Source organism: Aplysia californica, unplaced genomic scaffold (assembly GCF_000002075.1).
Source record: "Aplysia californica isolate F4 #8 unplaced genomic scaffold, AplCal3.0 scaffold00253, whole genome shotgun sequence".
NCBI lineage: Eukaryota > Metazoa > Mollusca > Gastropoda > Aplysiida > Aplysiidae > Aplysia > Aplysia californica.
The window spans coordinates 418,184-443,773 of record NW_004797523.1 but is presented as its reverse complement, the minus strand read 5'-3'; the positions used below and the strand labels follow the sequence as shown (position 1 = coordinate 443,773).

At 39.0% G+C, this 25,590-nt stretch overlaps 1 protein-coding gene across 1 annotated transcript in view; it reads left to right on the top strand.

The window, feature by feature from the left end:
* LOC101848296 (general transcription factor IIH subunit 3) overlaps positions 1–25,590 on the top strand; it is a 32,894-nt gene that overhangs the window by 5,981 nt on the left and 1,323 nt on the right. Inside the window, exons 2-11 of the mRNA XM_005100607.3 lie at positions 1,963–2,045; positions 3,198–3,304; positions 4,178–4,308; positions 9,402–9,479; positions 9,867–9,925; positions 10,309–10,383; positions 12,948–13,001; positions 13,799–13,867; positions 23,751–23,886; positions 24,616–24,652. Coding sequence (XP_005100664.1) covers positions 1,963–2,045; positions 3,198–3,304; positions 4,178–4,308; positions 9,402–9,479; positions 9,867–9,925; positions 10,309–10,383; positions 12,948–13,001; positions 13,799–13,867; positions 23,751–23,886; positions 24,616–24,652 — 829 coding nt within the window. The remainder of the gene's footprint in view (positions 1–1,962; positions 2,046–3,197; positions 3,305–4,177; positions 4,309–9,401; positions 9,480–9,866; positions 9,926–10,308; positions 10,384–12,947; positions 13,002–13,798; positions 13,868–23,750; positions 23,887–24,615; positions 24,653–25,590) is intronic.

Below are 25,590 nucleotides of genomic sequence, written 5' to 3'. Positions count from 1 at the left end.
CCAATCAAAATTGTGTTGCATAATCGTCTCTTACAGGAACCAAAGTTGAAAAATACATAAATAAACATTACAGATGTATTCTACAAACCATACTGAAAATATTGGTAAATAATGTGTTGATATTTATTTGAATTTGTGGCCCCACTGAACTTTTAACTGCCCACTAGTCATCATCTCATTCGCCCTCCCCCCAAAAAATTAGTCCACAAGCCGAAAATAATACGTAGCGAATGAGTTAAGAAGGCCGTGGAGGTACCGCATGGAATGTCGTGTGTCCGGTTTGTGAATAGCATTTCGGAATTCCGGTACTTGGACATGATGGAAGATCGCTTAGATCGTTTATGCTCAGAACAGTAAGAACGCTTATTCTTGAAATTGAAACATGGTAAACGCATCAAAGACTATAAACCGCACAAAAACTGAATTTCACACAACTTTTGTTTACAGCTTCCAGAATAGTTGGTCTTTCACACAAAACATGTATTTTCACCAAATTGTTTTTTAGAATGTAGATCTGTTTATTGTGTTGCAAATGTACAAAATGCCTTTTCACTGACTCTGGCATTTCCTGCCTGATATTTCTGTCTAAATCTAGATCTCTCTCTATATATATATACTAGATCTATTGCAGTTTCCCCCTTTTCTCCTCGAAGAAAGAAAGTGAATGAGAAACAGTGACACAGCACATAAAGTATAATTTGAAAACACTTTTGAAAGATATTGCCTATACCTTTTACCTTTTAATTGTTACATTGTTTAAAAAGTTAAAAATGCATATATGGGCTCGATTTTGGCAAATCAGCATAGGTCATCTGAAATGTTTCATTGAAGTTAAAAGTACTGTAGGCTGCTGTATTCAACTGTAACTGCGATTTTCTCCAAAAATGAGAAGTATACCCCCCCCCCGTAATGTTCTTGTGGTGTACAGCCAGGATCAGGACCAACAAAGGGGAAGTAAATACCTGTTTGTTGCCTTTCTGGACACAATTTTTTAGCTCAATGTTTAGTGCTCAATGCAACAACCAACAGTTTTTAAAGAGGTGAAACACTTTTTAGAATTATTGTCTGACTAAGGTCTAATACTTGATTAACCCTCGTCCTGTGGGAGCTGGGTTTATGTTCCCTGATAAGCGTATTTCGGCACCTCGCCATCTGTCCGGTCCCATATATCAGTCCGGCCCTAGCTCAACGCATGCGCGCCGAGCATCGTCCACATGATGACCAGGTCCCGCTTTCCGCACATGTTTCCACTGCTGCTCGCTGTACACTAACAGTACATGCTGAGTGACCCCAGCAGTCTGCCGTGAACATCCGAAGTAAGAAGTTACTGATAAGACTTGTATCTCGGCACAGACGCACGACAAGAGTTAAGCCCCTTTGAGCATGTAAAAAATTCATCCCATATTATGTGTGCAAGCTACAAAAATGGGCCAATTTTGGAGTCAAACTGTACCATCTGTGTTACACACAAGGTTGTGTTGTTAGCAAAGAGGAGTGTTTATAGTGTAACCTCACTGTATTGATATTGAATTTGATTACATTTCAGAGAAGCAATGATTCAGGGATGACAATTCATTATATGATCAATATAATTCAGTGTCCATGTTAACAAAGTGACTGTAATAAATGATGATGATGAAAAATATTGATTGCATATATAGCGCTTTATATCCATGCTTAATTAATAGCACGCTCTATGTGTCTTGCTAGAAGTAGTTAACAATGAAATGTTTCAAATTTGGCAGAAATGAAAATTACTGTACCTCTGACGTCCTCAAACCTTTAAGAGTGCAGTACCCTTGAATGTTGATGCACACTGTTTTGCTTCTTTATATGCTTACTTTTTTATCTTTAATCAGAGAAAGTTAGAGAGCTGTCTTTTGATAACAATTCTTGACATCAATCCCAGATGTTTGGGAAGAAAAAACATTGTTAAAATACATTTTTTTTTTCTTCAAGCAGATAAGCTCGAGAGCAGTCTTCTGATAGTAATTCTTGACACCAATCCAGTATGGTGGGGAAAGAAAAAAATTGCTCAAGATCCAGTAAGTATGATGAGCCCCTCTTTTGTTTTTTCCATTTCCAAACGTAATCATGGAATGAGTTTGTTTTTCATTTGTTTCATCAGTTCATCTGTCTTCTCATGCTGTAGTCTGGAAAAAAATTACCAAACAAAGCTTTGCACATGATACTTTGTTGCAAAGTCAAGTTTAAGCATGTTGAACATGTTCATGTCCCCTCAATGCCCTCGTCAAAGTATGTTTTCTGATCATCTCAATTGTTGTTTTGTTATAAGCTAGTCCTCAGTGACTGCACAATGGATCCACTATTTGCTTCATCCTTTTCCTCTTCCAACATGTAGTGAAACACAGAGAGTCAATGAACTTACACTAAACAAAAACTTGGACACTTAACGAAAGGAGATGGATTCTTCATTTTTTAAATAAAGTCTAGACACCTCTTCAGCAAACACTTAAAAGTAAAGACCCGGACTCCAAGGAAGTTGCTTGCAGAACAAACATCTCTGCTGTTATAAATTGGGCATTTTTCTCCCATAAAAAATACGGTAACCAAATTGCTCTGTATTACAAATGAAGTTGAAATATGAGAAAAAGAGCACATTTTTTTTGTAAACGTGACACTAAATCTAGCAAAGTTGATTTTCTATCGTAAAAGTATTGAGTCCAAGCCACATTTTTTATTTGTGGTCACAAATTTGGTTGTGCAGTTATTTTCAAAACTAAAATTTGATGGCTTCTGGCACAAACCATTTAAGCCTGGACATGTACTTAACACAGAAGAAGGAAAATTGATTTTCTCGAAACCGATGCTTTGATCACTTTACAGTTTGAAACATTGTGATATTGGTTTGAGGGTTTTTACTTTTTAAGGGTTCTCTTCAAGCCACTTTTTCCTATTTATTAAAACCTTTGAACTTTTTTTATTGGAAGCACGGTGTATATGTGTTTGTATATTTGATGGATGTGAATCACAAAATTTTTGTTATATGAATCATGAATGTGAGATATTAGGTTTTTAAAAGTAGGTTTGCTCTTTTCCCAGTTATCATACTCGATAGCGTAGAAAATCTAACCTGCATTTGATTATAATGTTTTTGAATTTGTAAGAGTACAAAGTAAAAGTATATTTTACATGTAGGTCTACATGTATTCTAAAAGAAGTGAAATGTGTCTCAGATGACTCTGAGCCACTGTGTGGATTGCCTGACTGTGCTGGCCAATTCTCACCTGATGGTCTCCCATAACAACAAACTGGCTGTCATTGCCGCTCACACGGACATCAGGTTTGTTATTTTTACTATTTTTGATTCACTGTGACTTGTGACTATATCTTTGCTGGGTTGTTTTTTTTAACCCCCCCCCCCCCATATCCTCTTCCTCCTTTTTCATTTTTTTTGTTTTCCACTTTTCATTTCAGTTCTTCTCCTCTGCCTCCTCCGCCTCCTCCTTGATACTCTAGTTGGGAATGGTTTTAGTCATGTTTTTCTGTCTCTACTGCTCTGTTATTATGGGTTTCATTCTTCTATTTGTTAGCATTCTTAATTCATTTTCTCCCGTTCAACGGGTATGAGTTTTAGCTGTCACCCTTTTCTATCCCATTTCATGATCTTTGCTTTCAACTTGCTTTGATGAGCAGTACGTCTCTACTAATGAAAACCACCATTAATCTCTTGTCTACCCCTGAGTATTTGAGTGCTATAAAACATTGATTTAAAAAAAAATCAATAAATCTCTCTCGCTCTCTCTCTCTCTCTCTCTCCCTCTCTCTCTCTCCCCCTCTCTCTCTCTCCCCCCCCCCTCTCTCTCTCTCTCTCTCTCTCTCTCTCTCTCTCTCTCTCTCTCTCTCTCACCTAAGGCGCAAAGACCATCAACTGTTCCTCTCCAAAGATACATCTGTCCTTCACATTTTTCTTTTTCTAGTGGTGTCCCTAGTTTTTCCTTGTATCAATTACAAACCACTTTTTATTCTAAAAATTAATAGTCTAAGATGGTGGGTGCTTGAATGGTACCTCTAGTAGGCCCTTCTTTCTTTTCTTTCCCTCTGTTGTTTTGTGTTTGCCTATCTTACTCTTTTCCAACTCTAAATGACAGTTATTGTGTCAATGTGCTTCCCTTTACGTAAGCTCAAACATCTTAGACTGATCGTTTTCCTTCAGCACATTTCTGTACCCGAGTTCTCAGCCGGCACGGCCAGACATCTTCAAGCTACCGGACGATGGTCAGTATGAAGTGTTCAACTCTGTAGAAAGCCAGCTGAGGACCCAACTTAAAACGCTGATTGAAGCTGGTGAGCTATGGGCATGCTCTTGCTCTTTTGTCTGTGTGTGTGTGTGTGTGTGTGGATGTATGTATTTATGCCACCCCACCGGGGCAGTGCTACTGACTGAAATGTCTTTAGGCCATTCCCAAAGGGGGGATATTAACTTACTCTTATGCACAGTAAAACTGTAAATGGACTGACTTATTTATCAATGTCATGCTCATACTGTGCCGAAACAACACAGGGGGAACTGCTGCTTTTTTATTTCCTCATCCTCACTATCGTCATTTTTCCTCTACTTCTTTTGTATGTTTGTCAATCTCTTGTGGACTGCTATTTTTGGGGTGCCTTGATAGTCGAAGCAGACTTTGTGCTGTTGAAGCTAGAGAGGTGAGCAGAGTAAGCCTGATTCCCCGTTTGAACTTCTCTGTTGACATCCACCCCTTGGCGCTCATATGAGCGCATGCAGTTGTGAGCGCCGTAAAACCTTGCTAAAACCTAAGGTTGTATTTATATTATGTATGTGGGTGTGTGTCTGTTTTGATGTGACAGATCTAGCAGGTGGTTTGAGGATGAAATGGTTGTGCTTGTCTTGTCATCTTCGGCATTAGCAGTACATGGTTGGTGCTCTCATGTGCTTTGCTCCTTCTTTCTTATTAAACATTTATTATCTTTATCTTCCATCCTTCTTTTTTATGATCATTACTCTCTTGTAGCAACTCTAATTTTCAGAACTTTTATGACCTTATTGTGTTGCAACTGCTATAAAACTTACTAAATCTGAAAAACGGCTGTAGCGAGAAAAGTATTAATTGTGGGTATTAAATTTTAAAAATAATTATACTGTCTGTCATTTGAGTATTTCATGATGTCTTTTATTGGCATTTTAGGTGATTTCTCTGCTAGAAAAGTTAGTTGTGGACAATAGACTACTGTCTTATCCTTTCTAACCAGATATAACACATGTGTCTTGTCTCATCTTTTCTCTGGATACTGTCTGTTATTTGAGTTTTGTTTGCATGTGATGTCTTTTATTGTCATTTTAGGCGATTGCGAGAAAAAGTTAGTTATGGGGATTAAACTATTGTCTTATCCTTTCAAACCTCAGCCAAATTTGTTCAAGACAGCCTTCCATTGTCATGGAGAAATTGGTTTGTCTTAGACGGGTGGATCTTTTGGACAGTGTTTTTATAATACGTAAAAATATGTGAGGGAAAGAGTGGGAAATTGGAGTTTGTACAACTTGTGGTTGTCTTGGACAGATGGCTATCAGAGCAGGTGATACCGGTGATACTTGCTGTGCAACAATCAATCGGGCTTTCTCAAGTTAAGGTGTACTGAAGACCAAGTCCTGTGCCTAACGCAACATATCTCAGACGGGTTCCAGGCTCGTCCCAAAATGCAACGAACTGTGCTAGCTCTCATGGACTTCTTGCGTGCCTTCGATGAGGTATGGCGCACGAGGTTAATGGAGAAGATGATTGAGAAATCTACTCCCAGCTGCATCACCCAATGGATAGGTTCGTTCCTGAGAGACAGATACGCCCGCGTCGAGCACGGCAACGCAACAAGCGAGCTTCTCAGTTTCGAGCAGGGAGTCCCCCAGGGCAGCGTCCTGTCCCCCACACTGTTCCTTGTCTTCATTGATGATATTGAAGCAGGCCTGCCTGAAGCCGTGAAGACGGGACGCTATGCTGATGACTATGCTATATACGCCACCAACGAAGACATAAATCAGACTGAAAACAGTGTCCAAGCAGTCATAAACTTACTTGAGCAGTGGGCAAAGCAAAACAAGATGGAGATCAGTACGGAGAAAACAGAGTGCACCCTCTTCACCATCAGCACTCACGAGGCCAAACAAAAACCAGCATTCGCGCACAAAGATAAGATAAGATAAGATACATCTTTATTGTCCAGATCCTGGCACATTGGTTTGGTGTTCCACCACGAGTACACACACACACACACACACACACACACACACACACACACACACACACAAACACACACACACACACACGTACACATGTGCACGCACATGCACACACAAGTAGGCTTACAATCACATACATAATATAAATGAGCAGCAATATAAACCATAATAATCGTAAGCTAGATACACACTCAATGTTATTTTGATGCATGCTCTAAGGTCTTAAGTACACTAAACAAGATAGATGGTTAAGATGGAAGCATTTTGATAGATGATGGTAAAAACGACCTTCTGTATCTTTCTTTGTTACAGATCAGAAGCATGGGTCTTTTACTTCTGACTGATGTTTTTATTTGAGGGAACAAGGGATGTTTGCTGTCTAAAAAGATGGAATTAATTTTCTTAGTGCAAGCTGTTATGTACAATTCATCCAAGTGGGGGAATGAAGATGTTGAAATTTTACATGCTTTCCGTATTAGTCGATTTAATTTTTCTTTATCTTGTTGTCTTGTGTTCCCGGCCCATGCTGTTATACAAAAATTGATAATACTTTCTATGGTTGAATGGTAGAACATGGACATCAATGTTTTATCAACTTTAAAATACTTTAGCTTTCTAAGAAAAAATAGTCTTTTGTTCACTTTTTTATGCAGGAGAGAAGTGTGGACACGCCAGTTGAGTTTGTTGTCTATTGTAACACCCAAATACTTATAGTCTGACACTTGATCGATGTTTTCACATTTCATTTTGAGTGGCTGCAGGGGCAGTTTCTTTATTCTAAAATCAACGACAAGTTCTTTTTTTTTTTAACATTTAAAAGCAGCTTATGATTTTCACACCATTCAGAAAAATTAAGTACAAAATTCCGGTAAACGGTTTCGTTATGGTCAGCCTGAATTAGCCCAATTATAGTTGAATCATCTGCAAATTTTATCAACTTGGCTCCCCCATCACCTTCAACTTTAACCCCATCTTACTTTGGGTCACTCTTGATCATACTCTGTCCTCCAACCCCCACACCCAAAACCTTGAGCTAAAACAGTCAAGCAGACTTCGACCATTGAAAGCCCTTACAGGCACCACCCGGGGTGCCTCAAGGGAATGCATAAAGTCCGTATATTATGCTACTTGTCGGTCAGCTATCGACTCTTGTGCCCCTGCCTACATGCCTCTTGCCAAACCCTCCAACCCGCAGAAACTGGAAAGAAAGCAGAATGAAGCAGCAAGAATTATCAAGGGCTGCTCAAAGGATACTCGGGTGGACAGCCTCCTCATCGAAGCAGACGTTTTACCACTAAGGCATAGAGCTGATGCCTTGACTGCCATCGTACTCGAGAAGTCCGTGTGTCTGCGTACAACGAACCAAGGCAGAGCCTCCTCAACAAAATCAGTGCCCACTCGGACAGGCAAGTCGAAGTGGAAAAAGCATTCCCAGAACCCCGTAGCCGAAACCGAACTGGATACGTACCCATGGGAGGAGCTGGTTGTTTTACCCCCCACACAACCGTAGAAGGCTGCATCGTGCAACATGACTTTTAACACCGATCTCGTTGTCGACTGCAAGTGTGCTAATGAACCAGCCATCAGGAAAGCAGCAGCAGAGGCTTCCATTCGATCGCTCCCCTGCCCGATGTAGAAGTCTGGACTGACGGTTCCGCTAAGCACGTTACCGAGTATGGAGGCAGTGGACTACTGATCAAGAACTGTGATACCGAACCCGACCACGGTGTACCCGCGGGCTGGTATTGTTCCAGCTACAGGGCCGAGCTTGTAGCTCTCGACACAGCGCTGGACATGCTTGTGGCACTACATGCAGCCAGGCAGCCTTCCGAACAGTGTAGGCATCCATGTAGACACTGATTCCAGGTCAGCAGTCATGTGCCTCTCATACGGCTCTACCAACCAATCAGAAAAGGTGGCATGCTCAAATCTGGCAGCATCTGCACACCCTCTGTCAAAGCTCTGAATGTTCCATCATCTTCCAGTGGATTCCAGGCCACGCTGGACTGGCTGGGAACGAGGAAGTTGATAATATCGCCAAAGAAGCAACAACGCTTACCCAGATTGACACGCCAATCGATTTCTCGACAGCTAAAGCCGTCATCCACCAATCGACCCGCGCAAAATGGAAGAGAGAGGCGAAACCCAAACTGTCATTTGCCCAGCCGCCATCATACCAGCTTGAGGCCTCGCTCAGACAACAGGACTGCCGGCTTCTCTCCCAAATGAGAACTGGTGGAAAATCGCCCAAGCTGAGATCATATCTCCTCAAAATTGCACCAGCAGACAACCCAGGTCCGTCCTGTCAAGCCTGCAAGGAGGAGGACGAAACTATGGACCATGTGTTCCTGAGATGTCCCGCCAACTATCGTGCTAGAACCCGTCTGCTGGGACATTTCAGTAACCCACTTTCAGCACTTTTTAAGGACTCCCAGGCAAGTGTTGAGTTCCTGCTTGCTGTCGGCATCGCTGACAGTTTATGACGCCACAGTGCCAGAAGAAAGAGAGAGAGAAAGAGAGAGCATGGTTTGACTGTACATTGACTTATATTCTTTGTTACTGAATGTATGTGTGTGTCTTTCAACAGAATATTGTCTTATTCAAAGTAAATGTATGTGTGTCTACACAGGTGAATGCTTTGGGTCCCAAAGGGGTGGACATTTCTCATTCTAATGGCCAGTAGAATTGTAAATGGGCTGATTCAACAATATTATGCTTATAACTGTGCCTCAACTACCACAGGGAACTGCTGCCTTTTCTGTCGTAATCCTTTCTGTCGTCATTTTTCCTGTACTTCTTTTGTATGTTTGTCACACTCTTGTGACCCGCTATTTTCGGGGTGCCTTGATAGTGGAAGCAGACTTTGTGCTGTTGAAGCTAGAGAGGTGAGCAGAGTAAGTCTGATTCCCTGTAAGGACTTCTGTATGAACATCCACCCCTTGGCGCTCATCCGACCTTATGCAGTTGCGAGCGCCGTAAAACCTCTACTAGAACTAAAAGAACTAGAATGCCTTGGACAGGTGGCTGTTAGAGTAGGTTCAACTGTATTATATTGTCTCATCCACTCTAACTAAATGTATGTGTGTCTCCGCAGGTGGATGTTTTGGACAGGTGGCCATAAGAGTAGGTTCAAGTGAATTTATTGTCTTATCCTAACTAACCAAATGTATGTGTGTCTCCATAGACAAAGCCCAGGTGGATTACATGGAGGAGCAGTCGAGTGACTCGCTGTTAGCCGGAGCGATGTGCATGGCTTTGTGCTGTATCCTTGCTACCAGCTTCGTAAATACTCATTTAATAAGACAGTCTTTTTCACAAATCTTTTCAAGTCCACCTGCTTTAGTCTGTACTCGCGGATGGTTGGCTGGTGCGCTGGTATGGTTTTCTCCTTCATTCCTATCAAACATCTATCGTCCTTATTTCCCCTTCTTTTTTGTGTTTGTTACTCTCTTGTAACACCTCTAATCTTCAGCACCTATATGACCTTATTGTGTTGCAAAGGGCAGTTGTTTAAAATTTTGATACCATTTCTGTTACACAATAGAAATGAAAATCATGATTTTTACTTTAAGTTTCATAACTGACTTTGAGTTTGTAATGCAACCCTTGTATTTAAAATTCTGTTTCATTTTTCCTTCACAAATACAAGATATTCACAGGCTGGAGAAAGAGTGTCCTATTGGGGAATCACTGACTGCTCGGATTTTGGTAAAAAAAATTTCATTCATTTTTCTAACAATAAAATACGTTGAAAAATGTTCAACTTCAAACAGCCACAAGTTCTTGCTGTATGTAATGGATTTGAATCTCATCAATGTTTAGTACCTAGCATAATGATTCCAGTTGTTTAGATTCCTTTATTGCTAAGTCACTTGGGTTTCGGTTGTTGAACATGATATTTATGTTCATCTCCCACTGATAATTTTGGCATCTGAAAATATCTTCAAAGTTATTTGTGAGAAGTTGTGACGGTTTTCATGCTGTGAAGACAAGGTCTAAAATCTTTTGAACCCATATATATACATATTTGCATTGAGTAGGCTCTGGGCGTGATTCCATTTTTTGTATCCCCTTACATATTTTTTTTTCAGATATTGAAAGGTTCAGATGACTGCCCATCCCAGTATATGAATTTCATGAACGCAGTCTTCACTGCTCAAAAGCAGGTCAGGAAAACATACTGTATATGAGTATTATGAGTATTTCTTGAGAAAACTGGATATGAACATAACCTCCAAGTCTTAAGATGGGAAAAGGAAGAGAGGAAAGCATAAAAATAAAAGTACAAGGAGGAGAATGTTATAGTTGGACCTAAAAGAGATGGGATAGAGGTGGACAGGATAGATATAGATGGAGAACTTTTATAATTGTGATTTATATACTGGTATGAGATGAGAAAAGGTGATAATGAATACAATGATTATTTGTATTTTCCCATTAACTCGCTCAATCCCGTGACCGAGATATCTTGGTTAGCTCGGGGGCTGCGTTCAATTCCACGACCGAGATAACTCGGTTCTATAGTTGTTCTGTATACTAGTTATTTTGTTTCGGAAAACAGCGTCAAGTTCTATATAAGGTCAATTTATTATTTCCCCAGCCGATTCTGCCAAGGGGGGTACTGGAATTTTGTTTCTACTGTCATTACACTCAGAGAAATCACGGTTTTTATAAAGGCACTATCAGCACGTTTGTTTTCACCGATCAGCTGAACATGTCTGGCAATCAAATTTTCTCTGCCTTTCTCACACATACATTTTTTTATTCAGGAAAATAATCAACACTCTTTGTTATACATGACATATATAGATCTGGACACTCACAAGCATATATTTGAATATCAATGTAGGCTTGATCTTGCTCGTTCGGCCATGAAAAAAAAATAATAAGCCCCCAAAGTGCCAAATTTGTACAACACCCCAAAGCAAAACTGCTAAAGCTACACACTTCAAATTTGGTATGTCTAAAGACCTATCTTAGATTGTACTTTATGTCAAATGGTGACTAGTGGGCCCTTACATAAATGCCAAAATGACTGGTTTCTGGGTACGCTTTAATGGAAAAACTCCCAGGATTGAGTGAGTTAATATAAAACTAAGCAAGTGTTTTAAAGAGTGCATGTGTTATAGAAGTAAGCTTGTTCCATACAGTTAAGACTTTTTTAACATTTAGATGTAGTATAATGCAAAACGTTTTCATTGTCAGTATGCTCAAACTTTTTTAGTACACATTATGGACTGTAGAAAGTTACCGGGAATTTGTGGAGTAACTCAGAACTTACTTTTTTTATTATGTATTGTATTATATAACTTGCCTGTTCCACATTCTGTATCTTTAACCTGACTGAACCCAGCCGAGGGTTTTGAGAACAGGTTCTGTCTCGCACATTATTTCCCTTAGAGCATGACTCTGAAATTTAGAGTCAAAGGGGTAAGAAAATCATATGGAGGGTCAACTGAATATAAAATAGAAACAGGACTCAGTGTTCAATCATGGCTCAAGTATGTCATCTTAAAGCACTCGTGTGCAGGGTTTCTTGATGTGGATGCACTGATAATAATTGATAATACATCAATAAAAGATGCTCCAGAAGAGAATCCATATGTAACCAGCAGTTTGAACCAGAGTAGAAATTGTCTAAGAGGGCCATCAACTGTCGAGGAGAAAAGTGATAGCCTGAGACAGGTGGATGTCTTGGACAGTGTCGTTATGAATGTATACTGATTTCAACATAAGTTAAGAACCACCTTGACAGACAGCCCTGATTTGTTAAAAATTTGGAAAAAAGACAGCAAGAAATGTTTCAAAATGATTTGCTCTGAAAGTGTTAATGGGTTACCAATGCTGCAAAGTTTCTTAAAGGGGCAAAACCACCACATGCAGCTCGGAAATCCTTGGGGAATTTTAGCAAAATTTGCTGTTTTTTATCGACTTGTGTGCAATACCACGGACATTCCTAGTTAAAATTTCTGGTGCGCGTCATAAACAGATGTACAGTCTCGAACTGTGCTCACTTTGGTGGCACTATAAGCTGCCTTTTGCGCAAAAGGCAGTATCGCGTCAATATGCCACTGAGATGAAAGCTGACACTCACACACTTGACCTGCGAGAATGGGGATCCAACGCGGGACCCGAATTTCACGTGAGACGATGCTCGGCGAGACTAACTTGGGACCAGAACGCAGACGAGGTGCCGAAATAGGCTTATCGGGTGACATAAACCCGGGCCCCGCAGGTCGAGGGTTAAAGTAGTTCTGACTGTATAAGGGTCTACTCTCTATCATTACGAATTAAACGTGGTATATTTGATATCTTTATATTTGGAACTTCATACATCATTTGTTTTTTTAAAATCACATCATACTGGCATTTCTTACGCAGTAATAGCACATTAAAAGCGTCCAGACCATACATTTCATTTTCAAAAATAGCTTTAGGCAAATAACTTGTGATTTATTATTGATGTACTGTGAGTTCGAAGAATTCTTTGCTGTATAAATTCAGCATGTCAGTCTTTTAGCGCCTATAAAAATGGCACCTTGCACTGTATGCTTCCCAGGAAGTTGAAACCTGTTTTGGAATCCTCTCAGGTCTGTTGCGCAATAATATAGACTGTAAGGTGCATAGTGCTTACTGTTGAGCGGGAATTTGCACTGTACAAATGCTATCTATTATTGTTAATATAATGATAATATATCCCGACTAATAGTTTGTATTGGTTATATTGCAGAATGTTGTTATTGATGCCTGCATATTGGACTCTGAATCTGGATTGTTACAACAGGTAATGTTGAGTAAAGCCACTCGTTTTTTTCTTTCTTTTTTCTTTTTTTCTCATACTTTTGATAGTTTCAGGTCTGATCTGCCTGTAACTCTCAGTATTCCACTCTTGTAATCTGCTTCTTATGTTTTGGTAATTATGAGTCTTGAGACTACCAACCACAGGAGAAATGAAACTAAGACCAACTCAAACTTAAACAAAAAAATGTTCTTGTCTCTTGATTTGATTTAAAGTAATGTTTCAAATTATACCTCTGCTCTTGAGTCTCAATGGAGAGAATGCATACAAAGAAATAAACATGGGTGGTTAGCGGGTGCTCTGGTGTGCTTTGTTCCTTCTTTCCTATCAAACATCTATTGTCCTATTATTTTCCCTCCTTTTTTGTGGATGTTTCTTTCTTGTAACACCTCTAATTTTCTGCACTTATTTATCTTATTATGTTGCAAGTGCCATAAAACACTTACTAAAACAAAGAAATAAACTGCATTATACAGCACTATCAGTGAAACCTGTCCAACCAACATCTGTGGTGTAGCTGTTGGGCTCTTTGCTATCTCACCCAGATGACGTGAGTTTGATTCCTAGGAGGGGAAGTTTTTTATGGAGTGTGTCTTGGGTCTGTATGCAGTGCTGTATCCCATTCAGCCAGGTTCAAGCCATTTGGCTCAGTCCTTTCGGAGGATCCACTCTCAAATAATGCTTAGTGTTGATAGGGGCGTTACACCTATACCATTTTATTGTCTCTACAATAAAACATGACCTCAACTCTAGTCGATTCGTTTTTTTGATTTTTTTTCCAGGCCTGTGATATTACAGGTGGCACATATCTAAATATTCCTCAAGCCCAGGGACTTCTACAATATCTCCTGGTAAGTTTAAGTAGGCAGTTAAGTGAACGTGCTCGCGGCAGGGCGAATTGGCCGCGATACGCCCCGTAGATTTTTGTGACCGGCCGTGAAGCCTTGCATTATGGTGGGTCTAAACAACTCAGAGTTTTGTTTTGTTTTCTGAATCGCACTACCACATCCGATACATGTTTTTAAACAGAAAAGAAAGGTCTTAAAAATGGCAGTCTTCACGTGAAAATTGATTCAGTAGAACTGGAAATATTTGCTTCTGAAAACAAGGCAATTTTTACAACACGGTAAAATGAAAACTACAGGGTCCCCGCCAGGTCGGGAAAAAGTCGGGAAATTTGAAATGGGTCGGGAGGTTGTGAAAAAGTCGGGAATTTTGTGATGGGTCGGTAAGTCGGGAAAGGATAGGGCCTGCGTAATGTGTAGCTATCTTGACTGTATGGTTGATAAATCCCGAAGAGGAAACGTAATTGAACCGCTATGGCGGAAGTGTATGTGTGACACCGAGGCTCGATCGGGAAGAATCAAGATCTACTTTCGCTTTCGTTACCGCCCAGAAATTTTCCGGTAATAGTCTGATACTACTGATAGATAACGCAACATTTGTAACATGCAGGTTATGCATTATGAACGCTGTGTCGCCTTGAAAATAAATCAATATTAAAAATTGCCCTCTGCTGTCGCTTTCTGGGGAAAAAAAAAAAGAAAAAGAACTTATACAAGCGTCTTGACAGGTTCGCCCTCGTGACCGGTCAATAAACCTGTGAGTACCGGCGGTCTGAGCGCTGTGAAGTATAGGACTCCTTTATAAGATACACTCGTGGAAGGGGATTGGGGGGGGGGGCTGAAGGCAACCCTAGAGGACAAAAACTGAACTTGGAAGCAAATTTTTAGCATTTTGATAACGACTTTAGAGCTCTCTGCAAAGCGCGCGTTGGTGCAGGCCTTGTGTGGAATCGGGATCCGTCATGCCTTGTTATTGAACTAAAGTGTTCGCGTTTCATTGGATGGGGTGATTGTAATTTATATCTATATTTTAGCTTTCTGTTCAAGATTGGCAGATTTTCAGTGCCACTGTATCTTGCGCGCCCCCCCCCCCCCCCCCCCCCAGTTCTTACACTCTCACACTGAATAGGTGTACTTGAGCCATTATAGTTATTACTAATATTACTCTTCTTTGTGTTGCAGCAATGGTTTTCGTCTTCACGTTTATTATATGAATCATGACACCCAGACTGGTTATTGACAGTCGATATTCTAGTTCTAGGTCTTTTCTCAGGCTCAAAACAGGATTCATTTTTTATATAGGGTCTATAGTTTGTTATGTTGGCTAATATGATGAGGGGAAAATATAAATAAGTAAGAACAGACTGAAATACCAAAGTCTCTCAAGATCCCAGTGCCACACTGACATGTTGTTGACTGGATATAGTGTACCTACATGTGTGTGTGTGTGTGTATTCACAAACATATACATGTATTATATTAGATATAAATTATATATAATAAATGGAGCACACGCTTTCATTGTTATGTAACGTGTTCCTGGAAAATGGATGAGGCCCCTCCCTTGGAAAATTGAGAAGCTGGGTTGGCAGTCACCCAGTATTATAGTCATCTATTGTTTGAAGACTATACTACTAAACGTACATTTGCATTCATTTATAGACATTTTGACGTTTTATCATTGATAGATTGGCTTTTTTGGGGGATCTTTCTTGACGCGCAGCGGCCTGATTTTTCCCTCGAATTGGGGTCTTGAAAAAAATTTGGGGGTCTTGAAAAAATTTTCCAGGATTTGGTGGGGACCCTGAAACTACGGGCTGTATATTTATGATCATTCAGAAGTTGTAGATTGTCCATTCTAGTTTCTTTTTACACTCAAGTTGTATAGGTTGAACTTCGCACAGCGCTATGGGGCTTCCCATAAAAATGCATACAAAAAGCGGAACCGCCGAATCGGCCGATCAGCGCCCCGGCGCCCCCGCTCTCCCCTGCACACTGCGATAACGTATTGCGCTGGCATCGCATTTATTTGCGCGTTACTTGTTTCTCTGGATAATAATACGTGCGGCTATGAAAGTATGAACTGATTGACAATAGTTTTGTTTTTATTTTACCATATTTAGCTCTTGAATAGTGCAGATGATAGCCAAATCAGGATTCCCTGTCTAGAATTCAGCTGTAGTAGGCTACTAGCAGTGAGAAAGCCAGCCTCTGCTAGGTCTTACTATGTATGCCTTTGGGCTTTTGAATTGAAATAAAACTTGAAGTGCATAGTTCTAATTGATGTTAGATTCAGCATCTAGCTATATTTTCCAGAGTTAATAATAAATCATATCATAACAATCACTTTTACTTTTATTGGACAACTTTTTTCTCAAATCAGTTTTGCGCAAACTAGTTAGTAGTAGAGAACAGAGTCTATAGTACCTAATAATTTTGTTATTATTTTCTGGATTTTTTACTTTTACATTATCAAATTGTTTCATTTTCTTTTTAAATATAATATATGACCAGTGAGTCTGACTCAATATTTTAAAAAAGTAGTCATCAATGAAAATTGCTAGTTGATAATAACTCAAAACAATAGGCAAATGTCATGAATAGTGAAGAAAAATGTGTGAAAAAATAATAGAATGAGGAAGGCTATAAATATAATTTGTCCAAAAAATTGCAAGTGCTACTTGTGTGAAGATCTTAAGCTGATTTTGTTATTTTCTGGTCATCTTTCCGCAGTTTATTAAATGTTCCAGTGGGTCTACAACTAGGTCTCCGAAGAGCATTTCTCTTGACTTTATAAGCTCTTTTATGCACTTGAAAGCATAAAATATAGCTTCACACAAATGTATGATACAATACTTTGAAAAAAGGATAGGGAGCTGACTTATGGCAGTCATTAAGACTTGTTGTTTTTTTCTTTTTACGGAATCTGTTTTACAATTAGAAAAACACTAAAAACATTTTTTGAAATCTTAAGAATGACCATGAAAATTGGAAATTATTACTTAACACTTTCCCTACACGAGCCGCATCTTGCGGCTCACGGACCTGGCCTCGCTGGACCGAGAGCCACAAAATACGGCTCGAGTGGTTCGCTATCTATTCCAATCCAGTAATGAAAAGACACGAAGTTCTTGGCCGATCCAAGTTTTCACAATAATAGAATAGACTTCCTGTTAGCAGATACGAAAGAAAATATAGCACTGAGAGACGATTTTTTGTCATTTCAGCGCTTTTTTTGTTCCCCTCGAAACGTAAATACGAGGGGAAAAAAGCGCGACCCTGACTTCAGTATATGTCTCATATTTTCATTTCTATATTAGGTACACATACATGACTATCAGCATTTCTTTGCATTACTTGAGGCAACCTACCTGGGAAGTTTGAATGATGCTGTTGTTGTACTTTTTTAGATATGACCTTTCAAAGCTGCAAAATTGTTGATTTGATATGACACCTTCGATATTGCATAATCACTTTTAGAAACTCCAAAGTAATATAATTGGAATAAATTTTCAATATTGTATCGCCATCTGATAGATTATTTTTTAACCTTCAGTTTGATGGGCCATAAGACATGGTTTGTGTGTGTTTAGTTGGATGTTTTGACATTTTTCTTTGGCGGGGTAGGGGCGTAAAAATAGGTCAGGGAAAAGCCCTGGGCCAGCGTGGATTTTGGCCTGGTAGGAAAAGAGCTAATTGGCTTAACTCTTTGATAATTATGAACAGTGAATAAAGACAAAGAGAATGATGTATGATTGGTCTAAATATGACCATTAGCTGCAAAGATATAGCCCATTTTGTCCATTTCGGGTTATCCTTGTGGGTGATTTTTTATCACCCTGAACCTCTATAACTACCCAAAAAAATATTTCTGTGACTTTATAAAGAGGTGTTTTGTAGTTGTGTGCATTCTGTGTAAAATTCCTAACAAATTGATGTACAACACTTTTAAAAATATTCATTTTTTTTAGTAATGGTCATTTGTGTTGTAAAGTTGCATTTTGGTGTCACAAAAACTTAGTGTTAAAAGTGGTCTGAAATTGGGCTGATTTTAGGCTTGAGAAATGGCCATAACTTTTTAAATAATAACTGTTTTATGACCTGAAGCCAAGAGCTTTCAAATGAAAGTATTTCAAAGCATATCTCAGACAAATTTGAAATTTTCACTTAACTGCCTAGTTTTAGTAGGTACCACAAACTAAATTTTCAAAGTAGCTATATGCCAAATTTATCTGTTCCACATGAAAGGCCTATATCTCCTGAGCATTTTGGTACCATTATTTAACCTCTCAGTCTATTTTAAAGAAAATGGTAGCTGTTTCAAATTTGATTGAATTTGCTTAAGTTGCTAACTGGCTGCAACCCCATGTTTGACAGGTAATAAAAAAGTACCAAGTACACCAAACATCTCCACATTAACAGAGTACAATCACTATAACATAGATATGGAGCATAATTATTTTCAAGATTGTAAGATTATTGCAAATCAGTATTTTATCATCACCTTAAACAGGATGATCTGTCGTTATATCGACAAAAACACCGAGCATACTGTAGTGTACTGAGGGCTCCCCACGTAGGGGTCACATGATTTCCAAGCTTGGCGGAAGGATCGATGAAAAATAATTCTAAGCCGATTACTTTATTCTAATAGAAAATTAACTGATCTTTCTATTGGTACATTTTTTAACCCTTTATTTTACTTATTTCGTGTAAAAAATGATCTTTGTAAACTTTGACGGTACTTTTAAAGGCTTTCTATTTAAACACCAAATGCCAAAATTATACCACGTGAAAGCCCGTTCAAAGCTCTACAGTTCTCCGCCAATGAAAGACGGTATTTAATCATCAGTCTTTCTTCAACGCATTTGAATGCATGCGTGTCAATTTTTGAACAGGCGGACCGCGCATTCCGACCGTGAGGGGCTTCGCTTTCCTCGGCGATTCTCCAGCACTTTTTTTCTTCTTCTTCCTTGTTCTCGATGACAGCAGCTAGACAGTCAGTCCGATGTCGCGCACAAACTGTGCCGTTCGCTTCAAATCTTGCTTATAGCTTTCTCTCAAGGGGACCACATTCTGCCACGTCTGTGTACGAAGGGTGGCGTAGCACGGGCAGTGCTGAAGGATATGGTTGGCATCCTCTAGGTCGTGTCCACATTCACAGATCACTGACTCTCCCACTTTTAATTTGGTGTGCATATGTGTCCCTGCCGGTCAATATCAGTCATAAGTAGGAAATTTCAAAACTGAGTTAACATTATTTTTAAAAACTTTCACCTTTTCCCTACAATTTAAAACAAGAATGAAGAAAATATGACCATACTTGACGGAAATGCAGAACCTTTAATTGTGCGAGGTGAGGAAATATGAAAAGGAGAAAGTGGCCTCTGAAGTTGAGCAACATGTTTCCATAGCAATGGGGGTATTAGAAATGAGATAGAGAATTGAAATGTAGCAGTTATCTTGGCTATGCCACTACAAGGTAACATACAGAAGTAGAAAACTCTTCAGTTACAGAGAAAAAACTTACCAAAAAAAAAAAGAATTTTCACGAGAATGGACTTCACCTCAAATGCAAAAAAATATTAGCATTATATTAGGTACCAGATACTAAATTTTCAAAGTACCTGTAAGTCAAATTCATATGTTTCATATATGAAAGGCCTATGTCTCTAGAGAACTTTGGTACCGTACTTTTACCTCTCAGTCAATGTATAAGAGAATGGCAGCTGTTTCAATTGAACATAATAATCAAATATTGCTGAAGTGGCTAACTGGCTGCAACCCCATGTTTGACAGATAATAAAAGAGTACCAAGCACATCAAACATCTCTACACTAACAGAGTACAACCATTATAACAAAGAAATGAAGCTTAATTTTTTTCATGACTGTGAGATCATTACAAATCAGTATTGTATTGCCTCAAACACGATGATCTGTCATTATTTCAATTAAAACACAGAGAGTTGTCTCTGCCGACGTCGCACCAGCCCTCGCGGCGAGCGAAACGCCTCGATATTGTAGTGTACTGGGTGCTCCCGGTGGTTTCGCGGAAGGATTCATGCAAAATAATTCCAAGCCTATGACTTTATTCTAATTGAAAGAGAACTTTCTATTGGTACCTTTTTTAGCCAATATTTTACTCATTTCGTGTTTAGAATGATCTTTGATCTTCTAGTTCTAGATCTAGCTAAATCTAGACTCTATATCTAAATATCTATAGAGTAAACTCAATCGTAAACACGATCGTCTGATTACTTAGCTTGCTTGGTTCCGTAGCACCAGGTAGATACATCATGTAGATCTAGTATAAAAATTTGTGAAAGACTTTAAATCTTAGGCCAGGAGGGTAGGTCTAGACATGGATCGATTCATCCAGAAAATCCCTAAAGGGGTCGTTCAAATATAATCTTACGCCTGGAAAAGGCATAAAGGGGGGGGGGGGGTGTCTTGATTCCTGTAAAAGAAAAATGTAAGAAGGGGGGGGGGGGGGTCCTGAACCAATGTAATATTACACCTTTGTAAGGTGAAAAAATAACAAGGAAAATTATTTATGACAACATAATTTAAAAAACAAAACATGACATAAAAAAAAGAGTAAACTCTGCTATTCACTTACAAGTTTTTCCGGAAAAGTTCCGCTTATACCATATTTAATTATTATGTCACATATGTGTGTATGCATTTTTTTCATGAATACTATTATAATGTAAAAGTAAAGCGCAAAGAACAATGATTGTAACACAGATTTGGGCAATATAAATGTCATATTAGTAAAAGGGAATAAATATTAGTATTACAGGGTTTGGGAGGGGGGGGGGAGGAAAATGTAAGAAAAGTGTAAGGGGGGGGGGGGGGCAAAAATCTCCAAAAAGGTGTAAGAATAAGATTATATTTGAACAGCCCCTAAACCACGCTGGTCACACCTGCCCAACGTCAGCGAGAGTTGAAGTTGAAGTGAAGGACCTGATGCATGTGTCAGGGGACAAACTTTTTGTACACCATGCAACCTCCATGCAGTTGGGGGTTTTTTTTTGTTTGTTTTGTTTTGTCTTTTGGTTCTGTAGACATTCATATTTAACTTATGATTTTGATCTAAAAAAACTCACATTGGTTACTTTAATTGCAAATAGCATACCAACAATGTATTCCAATAATTCCATGACATTTTTAGCTATACGTACACGTCTTGCAACTTTTCTTGCAACTTTTGTTGATTTTTCTTGCAGCTTTTTGCAACTTTTGCTGTTTTCAAATGCAACTTTCTCTGAGGACAGAATATATAAACACACATGAGAACATGCTCACACAGACACAGACACTCACACAAACATGTGCATGCACAAACAAGTTTTGAAAATATAATTACCCAATATCATGGAAAGCAAGCGCGTTCGATGGGGCAACGATCATCTTTTTTTTTTCCCCTTCTTTGTCTTTGTACTCCCTGATATTTGGGCCAAAATACCTGAACCTGACCCTGAATCTGTCTGAAATGGGAACTTTGAGGTAGACAGCCCTGCTTAGGAGTGAAAGGAGTTGTCGTGCTTGAGCTGTTTGTAGCTTTTGGAGAGCTTGTAGGACATTTTTGGCATCTGTGAGGATGACGGTGTTGGCTTTAGATTTTTGGTGATTCAAGAGAATGTCCAGCAACTAATAATCAGACATATTGAACAACTTACACCATTGTAATGAGGAAAAGCTGAACTTTTACAAGGTGTACAGCATTTGGTGTTTTATAACGAAAGAGCAAAGAAACAGCATTCTTAATTGCCCTGATTTCACCGATACCACGTGCTCGGAAGGCCGCGAGTGCCCGCGAGGCCGTGTTTACGCTACCTAGTTTTAGTAGAGGTTTTACGGCGCTCGCAGCTGCGTAAGGTCATATGAGCGCAAGATGATTAGAGGTGTTACAAGAGAGTAACAAACATAAAAAAGAAAAAGGGGAGATAAGGATGATAGCTGTTTGATAGGAAAGAAGAAGCCCTAAGTACAAATTTTCATACACTTTATCACTTTTCCATATGTACACTGTTGTACTCTCTAGTCTGCATCTGTTCACTCATGGAATGAAGTACAGTAGCAAAGTATTGTCTTAGAGTCTGTCTCACCATAAAACGAACTGTCTATATATATTTTAGACCTTGATGCCAAGATTCTAAAGACGAATGCTGTTCTTCCTTCTGTGATTGCTATTTGAAATATTTGAGATTAAAAAAAAAAAATCTGTGTCTCCAACCCCCCCCAAAAAATGAAGAGAGAGTCTATCTGATACTTCCCCCATGCGATGTCAATAAAAAGAGGAACTGGTAACTTCACTGAAATGATCTGTGCACCATAAACAATATTATTATTCAGTAAATACGGTACCTATCAAAATCAACAATACTAAGATAGTAAGGAAGCAATTCTTGTGCTTTCACTTTCATAAGTGTATATTTCAAGAAGGGTTTGATTCAGGGCACTGCACAGTGGCGACTGACAGTGGCATGGTTGTAAACTGTCCTGTATGTGTAATATTGTGTATTTGTATAAGTATTTATGCACATATTCATGTATGTGCGTATTTATGTATGTATACATGTATGTGTGCCATTGTAAACCAAATAAAAGTGTAATTTATTTAGTTGTTTTTATTATTCCTGCTTGAAAAAACTTACTTTATAGAGTGTCTTTTCTACCTGGATGCTATGTCCCTCTCAGTCCAGTCTGGCCCTAATACTAATAGGCAAGGTGAAAGCAGCAGTTTGCCTCCCTAAAATGGTCTCAATTGTGTTGTAGGGGATTTTAAAAACATCCACAGTTATCTATACATGTATTTAATCTATTTTGGCATTGTATCATTCTAATCAGAACTAATCATGATCAAGGGTATGCTTTCCGCTATGTTTTCTTGTTTCTTTTTTTTCATGACACCTCATAGACATGCCATTCAAAGTATACCGTCGTTGTTTTTATATATTATATATATATATGCTCTGAACTTTGCAAAGTATAAAAATGGAAGCCTAATCAAAAGCATCCCCCGTTCTATTCAATTTTAATTTTATTGTTTAATGATTGCTTCTGTCTTTGAATATCTTGTTAACATTATACATCGTTTATTTTTTCCCAAAAGTGGGGGTTTATGCCTTACTCAAGATCCATGGACTCAGAATGTCCCTTTTTTCTCCAACTGTAATGAAGTAAGCTGACTCGAGAGCATTTCTTTCCTGTTCTTGTTTTTTTTTTTACAGACTTTCTGTCAGTGGATTTCTTGTTATCATTACATTAACCCTTTTGTTGCATGGAGTAAGCGTTCCTTCTGTCAGCACTGATTTTCAGCTGAGCTCGTTTCTCTGGACAGCAGCCTATTGTCTCAGTGTTAATGGACTTGTAATCTAGATCTAGCGCATTTGTGACTTATTTCCGACACTGGGCCTTCGATTGTCACTTTTCTTATTCTCCATTTTCCATTTCCTCCCGTCTTACTCTTATTTTCGAATGACCTGCAAACCTTAGTTAAAAAGTGAATTTATTTGACTTTTTAAAGTATTTCGATGTTTACATTTTACGAGACCACGCAGCCGCCCACAAGCCTAGATCTGTGTTTATCGATCGCTTGCAAGCCTAGCAGTAAAGAAATACCAGCAAATTTGGTATCGATACATGCGCCTTTCATTCCTGAATATGAATCTATGCAGGGCTTGTGGCTAAATCTCCATACAGAAGAATTAGAGCCAGGCTATTAGCGTACATGTAACGTCATATTGGCAACCAGGAGCGGCAAATTTTGCCGACTCCCATGATCTACATGGTACGGCACAACACTAACAATATCGCATTTTAGGACATACCAGGTATAAGGCAATGAAGGGGTTAACTGTTGTTCTTATTTTCCTAAACAGTGGGTATTCCTGCCTGACCCAAGTTCACGGTCCAAGATGGCTCTTCCACCCCGGGCTCAAGTTGACTACAGGGCGGCGTGCTTTTGTCACAGAAATCTCATAGAAATCGGTTACGTCTGCTCCGTGTGCTTGTCAAGTGAGTGCAGCTTTCTGGATTTTCTAATTGTTTCAGACATAATTACAGCAGATTACATTTCGCGATTTCAGTGCTTTTTTGTCGTATCTCCATTTTTTCTAACATTGAAAATGTGACTTCTTTTTAAGCTCACTCTTTGTTATGAACTGTTTTCACTGTTTAAAAAAATGGAGATACGACAAGAAAGCACCGAGGCCGCGATTTGGGTCTGTTTAAAATAAATAAGTAGCTGTCCGACTTGTCATGTTACGTTCCATAAATTTTTTAAAGTTTTGTTTATCGAGTAGATTGTACCAAGAGAATTACAAAAAGTGGTTTCTGCACAAGGGTATTTTTAGTTACAGTACATGATATGTAAGGATGTTTTATTTGCTCTAATGAATGTTTGAGACCCAAGTTTATCCATCCTTGTCTTTCTTGTCTTTTTGTTCATTTTTGACATGTTCCGTAGAATGAATCAGTTCTGTTTACAGTGTTTGTGCTGACATTTATAATGGAAGTTCTTTATATATATATATAAATATATATATATATATACTTGTAAAGTTATGTGATTGGGATCATTGGAAAAGGCTCAGATGTTCTTCAACTAGTCCTTTTTGCGTTAGAGTTGAGGTCATATGTGTGTAATGATAATCATAACATGTTCATTTGCAGCTCCCCCCCCCCCCTCCACCACCACCATACTAAGCTGTGTATTTGTCAAGACTTACTTTTCTTTCTTTCCAGTTTACTGCTCCTTCAGCCCCATTTGCTCCACATGCCAGTAAGTCTTCATATTCTTCTATAGTTATTATAATGCATGTTTTTATCTCAGTTTTCATTTTAAACAGTTTAACCCTTTGAACTTTGAAGTCTGACCTTTCACCGGAGCACCTATTCGTGATGTTGGTGGCTGAAACCGATCAGCTCAAAAATTTCACTTCACAAACTGCTTCAAATTCATTCACACTTCTTTTCTTCAAATAAGTTCACAATACGGATTCCCAATTCCTTTCTGCTTCAACCCAGCACTGAATAGCTTATTGTATTCTCTTTGAAAAGAAACTTAATTGCTCAAACAGGAAGCGGTGTTGCCGATTTCTCGAAAGCAGGATCTTGAAACTCAGGGAAATGAGAGCTGTCCCGTTAAAGCGGAATTTATGGAATACTTCCCTACTTGAGAATGCAAACTTAAGTCTACCCCCTGGGCGGTGCCACTGACTGAAGTATCTTTAGGCCATTCCCAAAGGGAGGACATTTCTCGTTTTAACACATTACACCCTAACTCGTCCGGGACTGCCCGGGAATTCCCTTACGTGCTCCACCCTGACTCACCCGGAACCGCCCGCACCAACCCAGCGTCTTGGTCTTTAGAACGAAGTCTCACCTTGATGAGACTCTGGGGCTGAGATTTTGATTTGCATAGTTATTGCAAAAAGTTTCTTCTTTCGTTTGATACCGAAACGAAATTTTTCAGGCCAGTCTCTGCCAGTCAGTAGTTTTAGTATTAGAGCCGAACGAAGTGCGATCATGTTACCGACACTTCGAAAGTGTCTCAACTTGTTGAAAAGCGACACAATTGAGTTTGAAAAAGGAAATAACGATGGATTTGAGCAAAAACAAGCATATGACAAATCAGATGACTCAGATTTTGATGAAAACGTTGTAGCAAGAGTTTGGGGCGATTCAGATTGATCAGACGTAGAAAATCTAGAATTTAGA